At 39.1% G+C, this 12,026-nt stretch overlaps 2 protein-coding genes across 2 annotated transcripts; both read right to left on the bottom strand.

Annotated features, from left to right (window-relative positions):
* Positions 1 to 5,671: 5,671 nt before the first annotated feature.
* On the bottom strand, positions 5,672 to 6,687 carry Smp_143140 (putative eukaryotic translation elongation factor; the record flags this gene model as incomplete). Its single annotated transcript, XM_018796630.1, is given in 3 exon segments — positions 5,672 to 5,865; positions 5,900 to 6,629; positions 6,634 to 6,687. Coding segments are annotated over 3 exon segments (978 nt in total).
* Positions 6,688 to 6,701: 14 nt separating this feature from the next.
* On the bottom strand, positions 6,702 to 8,415 carry Smp_143150 (putative eukaryotic translation elongation factor; the record flags this gene model as incomplete). Its single annotated transcript, XM_018796629.1, has 3 exons — positions 6,702 to 7,867; positions 7,901 to 8,324; positions 8,371 to 8,415. The coding sequence occupies 3 exons, from the start codon at positions 8,413 to 8,415 to the stop codon at positions 6,702 to 6,704; spliced, it is 1,635 nt and encodes a 544-aa protein (XP_018651752.1).
* Between the last annotated feature and the right edge of the window lie 3,611 nt (positions 8,416 to 12,026).

Here is a 12,026-nt window from a genome sequence, read left to right as displayed (position 1 = left end):
TGTTGGTGTGCTGGTGATCGTTGGTTATTGAAGGTGAAAGATGGAGATGAATATGAGTGAATAATGCAAATGATAGTGATGTTGTGGATTTGGATGAGTTGATTATGTGGAATTGAACGGATTGTGTGTGTGTGTGTTGAATTTGTGCATTGGTGTGACTGTAGATGTTACGTTTGATTATATGTGAGTGTGTTATTTGTTTTATGTTTGTGGGTTGTGCGTACGTTGGATCGATGTTGATGTAGTTGAGCGTATTGTTGGTTGGTGGTGCGGATGTTTTTGATATGGTTTGCGCTGTATATGTGATATTTTTTGTGTAATTTTTGTTGTAAATTTGATTTGGATATTGAATTTTTCGCCGCTATTTGCTGGTTTAGAAGTAGTGATACTGAACTTATTCGGTTATGTATATTTCTTCATTTTTTTGGAGTATATGATATTCCATTGCCTACGTTCGCTTCGTTTGTTTTTTTCATTTTTACTTTTTTGATAAGATTTTCCAGTTATTTCTATGTATACGTTTTTTAGGAGTCCGCAAGTAAAATTATCGTTTCACTTAACAATGTTCTTTGTTTAATAGAAATTTTCGAATGTACATATTGATATAACTATAATCTTGGAAGTGTCATTTGGACTGAGAGAATTTCTACCTTCAATATTCAACACTATTGTCGACACGTTTTTTTTTAATTAGGCACATGTTCATGGTAGATGATAGCATACAGACTTCTCCATTTACTGGCTACATATATTTTAATACGGTTGTATATAAGGTGAAAAATATTTGAAATAGTTTATGCTCAATTTTCCCTTATAAATAACGTTGAAACTTGTGTTTACACATTAACCTCTTATCCATTATCTGCAAGGATGAATTTAGAATTAATGTTTTCATGGACTTAACAAATCGTATTATTATAATATCATCTTTTAGTTATTTCTTATTAATTATTGATTTCGTAGATCATACTTTATATGGAGAGTAATAGCCTAATCAGCTGGAATACGAATGGCATATAATATTGATTTTCTCCAATCGTGTTACATGTATTCGTCACATTTTAAGAAAAATTATTGATCCTCAATTGTATCATATTTTAAATATGTGTTCATGCAGTAACTTATTGATTTACCATTGTTAAATACAATTCGGTTCAATTTATACAAATTTAATTGATAATCTAACTGTAAATAAATCATGTAAAATGTGATGTATCACTAAACCACTTCAATCTCTCTTGGGAGACAAATAAATCTTTATCAACAGTCTTTGCGTCTTTTCTCTTGTGTTCAAATTTCTGCGTAGATTCAGCCTGGGGTTATTAGGAGCAGCTAGAAAATCGAATCGAGCGTTCAGATAGCAGGACTTATCATTATCCCACAATGAAATACTTCTGTAGAATACTGAAGTTGGAACTGCTTTTTGAAGTACAAAAGACCTGATTAAAGTCACTATTGTATCTTTGTAGACAGAGACATCAACACAGAGCTTGGCACGGATGTGCGTCGACTTAGTTTGTCATACCTGAATGTAGTATGTATTTCATTTAACGTACAATGAGATGTCAACATGGTAACATATTTGCTTTTGCTTCTGCAATTAGTCGCTTGTTTGCTGGTTTTTATTTGCGAACTTATTGCCTCGAAAGCAACAAATAATTTTCTAGAGTTAGGTCACTTGGAATCAACCCTTCGAAAGCTATGGAATTACGCTTCTTGCTGATTGGGACTCCTCAGGAAGGCGCACCAACGGTTATAAGGGAACTTATCTTTCACATGAGATTCGAAATCGCATCATCCAGTTTAGATATCGGAGACATTAGCAGGGTGCTCTTCTTGATGTAACTGACCCATAAATAAGTTGTCACTGAGTAATAACCAGTATCACATTGATGTTGGGGCTTTTTACTATGCTAATTAACAATTAGTCCTGTTCGCTGCATTGTTGTGAATTTCGGCTATGCAAATATTTCTGAGCCCTCTAACGCTGCTGTTGTATGCGCTAATTGTCGATTATTCATACTATAATCATCCGTTTCTGGATCACTCATAAGAACACCAGAAAAGCCAACTAAGTACTTTACAGTTTATCTGTTATTTATACTTATAAACCTCATGATTATATGCATGAAGTCTAACTCAAATTATGAATTGCCATAAGACATAATGCAACGATGACCAACAGATTGGTAATTAATTAACCACAAGTTATCAACGACATCATATATTGTAGAAATTAACGGTTCAAATGAAAGTTTACAGTTAGGTTAATATAAGATACTATGAATTCGAGGTTTAGCGGATACATGTAGATGATATATAAGGTAATTCCCAGGAAAATAACTCCCAGAGTTACACATTTTTTTCCTCTGCCACTCTTAACAGTTAAGACTTTAATGATACTAAAATTCTATCGATCAATTTATTATTTGACCATTGGTTCGAGTGAATCGACATCTCATGTACGATGTCTTAATTTAAAGCGGCCGAAGATCAAAGAAAAGGGGACAAGAACAAAGAATAATTAGTTTGCAAACGAAGGAACAATCAAGTCTGTGACAATTGATTGACATTTTGCGAATGAAGTATTTACTATGTTCCTCAGATCTTACTAAGATATTCTGTAATGTATTCAGACACGTTTAGTTGTTTTCACTAGTGTTCTCGTCCACTGCATTATGCATATATTTCATCCTGGTAAGTCATAATAATCAATAAGTACCTAACTCAGAAACAACAAGAACTTCATTTCTGATCATTTTCGTCTTCCAACTACACTATCCAGAATTATCAGAACTCCTTTAATAAACGCATTTGATTCTCAATTTGTGAATGAATAAATGGAGGACTAGGCTAAACAATAGTGACCGCGCGGCATATTATGTAAACACAGCTTTATTCTGATAAATGTACTGCCTCTAACGTGAGATTCTTCAACAAATAATTGGATGAATATTCAACAGCATCACCTATCTTCTAAAAAGTTCACATGATTATCAGCTATACGTGAGTGCCAGGTTTATTTTATTTAAACATGTAGTATCGGTTGTTATGTTAAGCCCATATACTTTATTCTAGTTGCTGGCCAAGCCAATTCACCTGTACATTGAGTCATATTTTGATCTTGTTCGTTATTCGCTTATTGACCTTGACTATACTTTTATATGAGCGTATATGTGTACACTTCGTATCTTATTCATCATATGTCTGTCACTCATATTTGTCCGACTATAAATGTTGATTAACGCTTGCTTAAATTGAGTTGGCTTGCCCGCCATCTCCAATGTGCATCATTTCTGCTTCGTTCCGCTCTCATCTATTTGCTTCATCACTCTGATTCCCTGGCCAGACCAATGAGTGTAGAAATTATATTTCATTCTAAATCCATTCTCGTATTTGACTTATTTAACTCCGTTATTCACTAACGCGGATAAAGTCATTTATTACATACGAGGATAGACAGTACGTACGATCAAAAAGGAATCAGATTTACAGCGCTACAAACACATAAATATTGGTACAAAGGAAGCACCAGATACATATGAGCCACACAAATCTCATTCGATTTGTGTAAGGGCTGTGATACTGCCCAGGTGCCCAAACTGAAGCAGGTGGTTTTCTTAGAGGGCCACACCCCGAGCCTTTGACCTAAAGATCTGATCCACAAGGCAGTGGAGCATCGTGAGGAGATGCAGTCCCATGGTAGCCGGTGACCAACGATAGATTCATACGCCATTTGTTCCCCCTGGATACTGGAGTCCATGTGCACCATTGGTTTGTAATCAGGGTTTTCCAACTCCCCTAGGTGGACTCGCCATGTCCACCAACTTCGTTGAAGTGCCGGACATTCGCTTTTCGTCCTCGCAATTTCGTAAACAAGTGATGCTGCGAGAAGGCAGTGAGTAGAACTTCCCTGTTAGAGGCTATATACGCGTGGCCATGTGAGAGCATTTCGAGAGGGAGAGCGTACTCTCCCCACTCTCGGCCGTACCAGGGCATTTTGGGGAGTGTCAGGTAACGAGAACCAATCGGCGTTGAATTTTCAAACTTTATAACTGCTAACAGGTACTATATTTCCAGTGCGGCTACACGGAATTCTGCATTATCAGAAATATTTATTTAATTACACGATCATCTTTCAATTGAAGTCTTCAAACAAGGTTAACAGTATGAGATGGTTGAGGAGATTGTTAACTTTTCATTACGAAGTGGTTGTATTTAGATATCAGCTATTTCATCCTGGTGTAGGACTCCTTGAGAGTGGGTATCCACGTCCGCATCGAGGATCAAACCCCGACCTTTATGTCTCGATACAAGGTAACATCTCTACTTCACTTTCATAGATCCGCCAGCTTTTCCAGTTATTAGTGGACAAGTTTCAATTCATTGGAGTGACCGAAAAGCTGCAAGTTAGTTAGCCACAAGACTTTGGTCGGACATCAACCTGCAACACTTGGAAATCGTAACGTTTATTTCTCCACAGACACCCGTGTATGACTGTACGAGATCAAAGCCTACCTTTCCTCAACCAGATTGTCACCGTGCGTAACTTCTATTGCCGCTCATTTCGAAGATGTGCGATCAGGAGAAATAACGACCGCACGAAGTACTTACTATCTTTCAGGCCCTAATTCCCGCATCTAATGTCCGTCATACACAAAATTGATGACGCGGGTTACTAGAGAATTAATCTATGAGGATTCACATGAAAGATCGTAAACCGCCAGTCACTATCAGATGCCTTGTCTTGTTAATTTGACCAACCGAATGTAAGAATTAGACGGCGACTAGTACTCGAATGTTGACAGCAGGGCACAACCCTACCGCCTACCCCGATTTAAGGGGCCATTTTGTATTTCTCACCTTTAAGTAATGGTTCACAGAGGAATACATACTTAGCAAACGAATGATTTATCAAGAGCTGTCACTCGACTAGCTTATACGGTGAATAGCTGATTAGATTTGAGAGTTGGCCAAAACCTCGGTTTTCTATATCTTTCGGAACACGAAATAGAAAGCACACTTCCTATCTAGAAATCTGACAACGCAACCACAATAAATCGCGACTTTCAATGACTGTATATGGGTATACAAGTCAACAGCTATTACGTACCGGTGAAATGACAATTATGGAGACGCTTTGGAGAAGGATCACGTTCAATTAGACATACGCAAAGTACCTGATTTACCAAACCGACATGAAATAACACTAATCAGCGATTAAGCTACGAACTGACAACCGTTGTTCAAACCACATAAGATTCTAGTAACCACTCATGTAACAATAAATCACCACTCAGACCATTCGAAAATCATACTGGAAATCAAACCGTCAAAACATATTTTGTTTATAACTCTTATAAACATTTAGGTTGCAGTACGCTGTGAAGTAGCATCATACCATCTACATATTTTCAACCAAATATAACCATCTGGACAGTGGAACAGAATAGCCTTAAGTTAGTAACTATCAGAGATTAGAACAAATAACATGTCGTCTTCGAGTGCTTTGGGAAGCACAATAATATACCATAAATCCCAAGAAGTGACACTGACTAGAACTTATAATCAACAAAATACTTTAAGGACAAACATTAAACTGTTGATAGAGGAACCCGCAAGCCAAGAAATCAATTTATTGAGTAATTAAGACATTGTACAAGATCGGGTTTTATAGTTTATCCAGGAAGTTATCTAAGGAAGGAACGCCTGCTTTGAGAGCCTTACGTTTTCGCGCCTCTGCAACTGCTTGTCCAGGTTTTGAGTTTTCGTCGAGAGGATCACCAGGATAAATTTGCCAGTGGTCAAAGACACACTGAGGGAAAGCTTGCCCACCAGTTGCAGCGCGGAGATCAGTCGTGAAGCCTAAAACAATATCAAGTTACCAAAAATGAGTTACCGAAAGATTCATTAACCGGCATGTAAGCTTTGGTAATACACATTGGACTGTCACTTTTTCGTTCTTCTGAAAGTGTGATGGCCCTTTTGCGATTCAATGTACTGTAGATACCTCCCATAGCAGTGGCTGGACCTTGAATTTCTACTAGATAAACGGGTTCTAGTAAGCATGGTTTAGCAGTAAGAACGGAAGCATAGAAGCATCGACGCGCTGTACCTATGATTTGATTGCCTCCACGGTGAATAGCGTCTGCGTGAAGTACTACATCCATGAGATTGAAACGGACTCCACGCATGTGTTCTTGACAAAGAACACCTTCTTTAGTTGCCCATTGGAATGCAGCGACAACGCTATCTTTTATTTCATTTAAATATTGAACTGCCTTGGTGGTATCGACCACAATATTAGGTCCTGCGTTCTCTGGACCGAAGCACCATAACTTCCTAGCTTCTGTAGCATCCCATCCGTAGTTGTCTATCAGATAACGAGAACGATCTTTCACGTCTTGATTAGCGCTGACTTTTCCGTCATCAATGTCCTTTGCTAACTCTTCTGATAAAGGTAAGGCACGCATGTACAGACGATTATGTTTGTTGGGGGATTTCGACAGACATGTTTGGTTTGACTCTTCTGTTACTGTCTCGCGATATGAAACGACGGGATTACTTATTTTTAAAGGAATGCAAGCATGATCTTCCCTGAGATCCTTGAGGCAAATTTCAAGATGTAGCTCACCGGCACCTGCGACGATGTGTTCGCCCGACTCCTCCATCTTTATCTAGAAACATATGTGATAAATATTTCAATAACCTACTTGGACCATAGGATCACTTTTGGCAAGACGATTCAAGCCTTCAAGAAGCTTTGGCAAATCAGCAGGATTTACACAGTCAACTGCAACGCGGACTACAGGACTGACACTAAATTTCATTTGCTTCAAGTTATGAGCCCCCGCAAATGTTGTAATGGTGCCAGTTTTAACAATAAACTGATCCACTCCCACTAGCCCACAGATGTTTCCACATGGAACATCCTCAATCGCTTCCGTGGAACGTCCCATCATAAGTACAGTTCGTTGAATAGTCTTTTCATAAAGATCTTCTTTCTTCCCTGGAACGTAGTTGGGGCCAGTTATTCTTACTTTTTGTCCCGTTCCAATTGTACCAGAGAACACACGGCCAAACGCATAAAACCTACCTTTATCTGAAGTCGGCACCATTTTACTAATGTACATCATGACTGGACCATTCTGATCACAGTTTTTCATTGCAATAGCTGCTTCATCTTCCATGGGTCCTTCGTAAAGCATTTCTACTCTGTACTGCTGTGAAGTGACAGGACTAGGGAGATGAATGCATATCATTTGCAGAAGTGAGTCGCCAGCAGGAAGCCACTTATGTAATGCTGTCTTCAGTCTTTGTTTGTCAGGAAGAGATAACTCAGCTTCATTTAGCGTTACACCCATCTTCGTTAGTAATTCGATCTGTTCATCCTTACTTTTTCTCATGATAGTATCGAAAACCTTGTAGATCGGCGACAATATAAACTGGTTAAAGCCACGAACGCCGTCAGAAGCTGGTTTTTCTTTAGTCCATTTTTTTGTCTTAGCGTTGTAGAAGTTGTCACCCCAAAAACGTTTAACCAATACACTTGGTTCAATTCCGAATTTGCTTGAGTAAAGTCTAGCAAATGTCATCAATGTGAAGGCCCAACTTTGCAAACCGGAACCGAAACCTACAGTTCCTTTTGCAACATCTAACGTAAGATCACCCATTGGGTTATTAGCTACTTCAAACTCCGAAATTATGACGTTGACGTTTTCGATTACCCTCTGGAACTTTTGATAAAGTTCTTCCATGTCACAATTCAGAGTTGTGACCGCCATGTCCATCTTATTCATGAATAATACTGGTTTGATGCGTTCTGTGAGAGCCTGACGCAAAACCGTTTCGGTTTGTACACAGACACCTAACAAAATACCATAAATCAAAAGCAAATTACCTGATACACAATCAACAACGACAAGAGCTCCATCTGTCACACGAAGGGCTGCAGTGACTTCTGAGGAAAAATCGACGTGCCCTGGTGAATCTATGAGGTTTATGAGAAACCCTTTTTCTTCTTTTCCTTCTGAGTTAATAGAAATTGGCTGAATTGCTTTAACGCTCTGGACGTCTTCATCAGACATTTCATAATATAAGCTGATAGCTGTTGATTTGATAGTGATGCACCTTTCTTGTTCGTCTTTTCGTGTGTCTGTAAACCGAGCATCTCCAGCACGTGAATCAGCGATAATGCCGGCCTTGCAGACAAGCGAATCTGTAAGTGTGGACTTCCCATGATCTACGTGTGCTATAACGGACATATTGCGAATATTCCGTTTATAATCCATCATCCGACGCAACTCATCAACTGTGAATTTCACCTAGGACAGGAAATTCAAAAAACATTATTTCCTTCAAGGTACTCACGAGTAACTCGCCAGGAAATAAATGTAAACAAACTAGGAAGCACATGAAGAGGTAAAGTAGAGGAATGACGTTATGGATAAGTCGACAATTCGTTGACGACTAGATATGCAACGACCAATACATGTAGTCTTCAAGTATAAAAAACAGAATCTAGCACGCCAAGGTGACAGCTACGAATAATTACGGTTAAAATAAGATTGTACTTTTTAGCTCAAGTATTATAGCGCATGTGAATTTTGGACCCCTTATTATATTTCTTTATGGTATATAACCTGGACAAATACCAACCAAACTTTTAAAACAGTGTGGATACACGCTTAAGGCGATGGGTTAGCGGTTTAAATGATTGTGGATGGGATACAAGCTTTCCCTTAATGCACTATCGTATCTAGAAGAGGGGGATTACAGATACCTTCAGGTATAAACGTAGGTATATTTAGCAGATTAGTGAGATACTAGTAAACTTTAGTTCGAACTATCCTGCGGTATCAATAGTACGTCAAGCTTTCTTTTGAAAGACTTCTGGTTAGCTACTTGGGACACTTCAGTTGGCAGAGAATTCCGGGATGACTTGTTAAAAGTAGTTGGAGATTCAGAAACCGCTACAATATTAGTCAGTTTCGCCGCAAGTCATCTTATTACAATCAAGCAGACTTAATTACAACTCCTTAGTAAATTACAACTTATAAATGGTCTCATTAAAAACCCTGTACCTTGCATACGAATAATTTTAGTTGTTCGGTAAATGAAATGTTTGCCAGGTGGGTTACCTACAACACAATTTGTACTGCTCGAGTCATCAACAGACCTCCTAGCTAGAGTTTCCGGACAATGTCTAGTATCTTTGTAGAAAATACCGTTGCTCTATTGCTTTCCTTAAGTTCATGTCCCCAGCGACGGCTGAAGAAAATGAGAGCAAGAAGCTAACTACCTATCTTAAATGAGTATGGCCAGAGGGAATGATACCACTGCCCACAACCTGCAAAAATATCAAAGGCAATACGCAACGGCAACCGACAACCATACAACTTCTAGTCTCACTATCTGTCTCTATAAGCATGTTATGAAAATAACACGAACTTTCGCTCTAAGTTAATTTCATCGTCAAGGTGGAAAGAAACTACACAAGACAACACCTACCATTTCGCTGACGTCCGCTAAGAGCAACACCACCTGAATCCTGTGAAGTGCCACCGGATAAACTATCACTAAAACACAGTCCAATATCCAATATGTCTTATTTCATTAAGACGAGCAATTATAAACCAGTTTGTTTCTTTGAGCCCCCATTTTAATTTTATGCCCGAAATATTTTTTAAAGGAACAAACACATAGCCATCGATTGTTTTATTTCGTGATTGGATGGCTGAGTCATACCAAAACATAAGGGTCCCGAACTGCGTTACTTTGATCCCTTGTTTAATCGTCTTGTTGATCACAGAGGTCGAAATGCCAAAGGACAATCTAGAAGGACTGCCTCCTGTGAGATCATGGCTGAACTACGTGGCACATAAGTTTGGATCTCGCCTAATAGTTCAGTCTGCGACGAGTTCTTTCATGTTTGATCCATAAATAAGGTCACCTGAGTAAAGTAATATTTTAAAGTGTGCTCTTGTGACCATTTTTCATCTCTTGCTATTCGATCTCTAGCTCACATGGCCAACTTTCATGTGGTGCATCGATCGGACACAACAACCCCTTTGTTCTATAACTCTACTTATTTCAGGCAGTTGTCGTCGACTTTTCAGTACAACACAAAAGCCGTGGCCCACAACGTCAATACTTCTACTTCTTATGTATCAGAAAGAATAAAATATATTGACCACTCTCAAATGTCACTGGTCGGAAGGAAGTATTGTGAAGGTTTCACCCAACTTGTCTGGATGGTGTGCTCTGCTGATTTAAATTTATATCACTAAGCATCTTGAAACTCACTATGGCGAAAAGATAACCTTTAATTGTTCTGTCGGGAACATGAATAGCCCCTGATATTGGTCTAGTTTAATTCGTTGGGGATTTGTGTTCACATTCTCCTTCCGTAATATCTAGTACTACTACGCGCTCATGTGATTCATCTGGCTTTTGAACAGACTTTGATAACTCGGACTTCATGCGCTGTATATCTATAGTAAACTGTGAAATGTGGTTTCATTGTCGAAACTCTTTTAGGGCGTATTGTACGAAGACAAGATTAAAGAGAAGGTGAGAAGTTCATTTTCGGTAAAATGATTGAATTTTCGGCCTTCCACATAGTGTTGAAAGTATCGTACAGCACAATGCACATCTGGGAGTTCCCTGAAGAAAGTGCTATATTTCGATTCAGTGCCCTGCGTTCATCTCTAGCAGAATCTCAAAGATTCCCAGAAGTTGTTTGTTCGTTGTTGTAGGACTCCTCCGATTGACGAGTCAGATGCGTCTACGGTGATACTAACGGGTGCTTTGATGTCCTGGTGTGCGGGCAATATTTCTTTTGCGATAACTTCCCTAACTGTGGAGGATGCTGTTTTCATGTTGTCGTCCAAATCAATAACTTTTGCATTTCGACTAAGTCGGTCTGTTGTGGGTCGCGCGAGAGATGTGCAATTTGGTATAAGCCATCGATTAATATTTGACAGGCCGTTGAACGTACATAACTGCCAGACTGTAGTTGGTACTGGGTAATCCAGAATGGCCGCCACTTTGCTCTACAGAGATCGGATTTCTTGAACATCAATACTGTGTCCGAGAAAATCTAGGGAGTCTGTTTCGATTTGATATTTCTGAATATTTTTGAAGTCGTTCGAAAACAAGGTCCAGATGCTGAAGATGAAATTTACTGTCCGGACTTGCGATCAAGCAGTCATCTACATATGCGTGTACGACGTCGAGACCTCGAAAGACGTCATTAATCAATCTCTGGAAAGCTTTTGCAGCATTTCTCAAACCGAAGGGTATGAGAAAAATTTTTAGAGTTCGAAGGAGGTTATGGTATCGGCTTTAGGGATGTCGTCAGCAGCCATGGAAACCTGGTAGTATTTTCTAACCAGATTGACTTCTGGAAAAAACGGTTGTGCTTTTTAAGGTAGCTGTCAAATCGTTGATGCGCGGCAGGGGTAACGATCGGAAATGATTTATGTATTTAGTCTCCCTTAATCACCGGCTGGACATTAGTCGTTGTTGCCACTCTCAGGGACCATGTCCATGGAAGATGCCGATGGTCTGTTCAATGCCCGAATAATTTCCAACTCTATCATGGGCTTGAACTCGGTTTTGGACAAAAGAAGCTTTTCGAAAGCTAGTCAGTGTGCTTTCGAAAATACAGGTGGTCTCGTAGTCTTGATGTTGTGTGTATTGTTACCGGTTACACACACTATTTGTGGCCGTGTTTCGTACGATTTGAGACATTTGTCGACAATTCGTTAAAAAGAAGGATCGATTATATGCTTGATCGTAAATGGGCATAACCAACAACCAAAAGATAAAGTTCAAGAACAGATAATTTGGTATTTTCACCTACTAACTTGTGTTTGCTTGGATTGATGGGTAGATTATGTTGTAGTAGGTCTATACCAATGATTGGCATAGAAGCATCTGCAACAATGATTATCTTGTGAGTGGATTTGCGTAAACGCGCATTTAGATAATCATATCTCTTACCGTGATCGGTTCTCCATTTG

This window comes from Schistosoma mansoni, chromosome 4, assembly GCF_000237925.1.
Source record: "Schistosoma mansoni strain Puerto Rico chromosome 4, complete genome".
NCBI lineage: Eukaryota > Metazoa > Platyhelminthes > Trematoda > Strigeidida > Schistosomatidae > Schistosoma > Schistosoma mansoni.
Note: the sequence above shows the minus strand (reverse complement) of the source record. Positions and strands in the feature narration are given on the sequence as shown.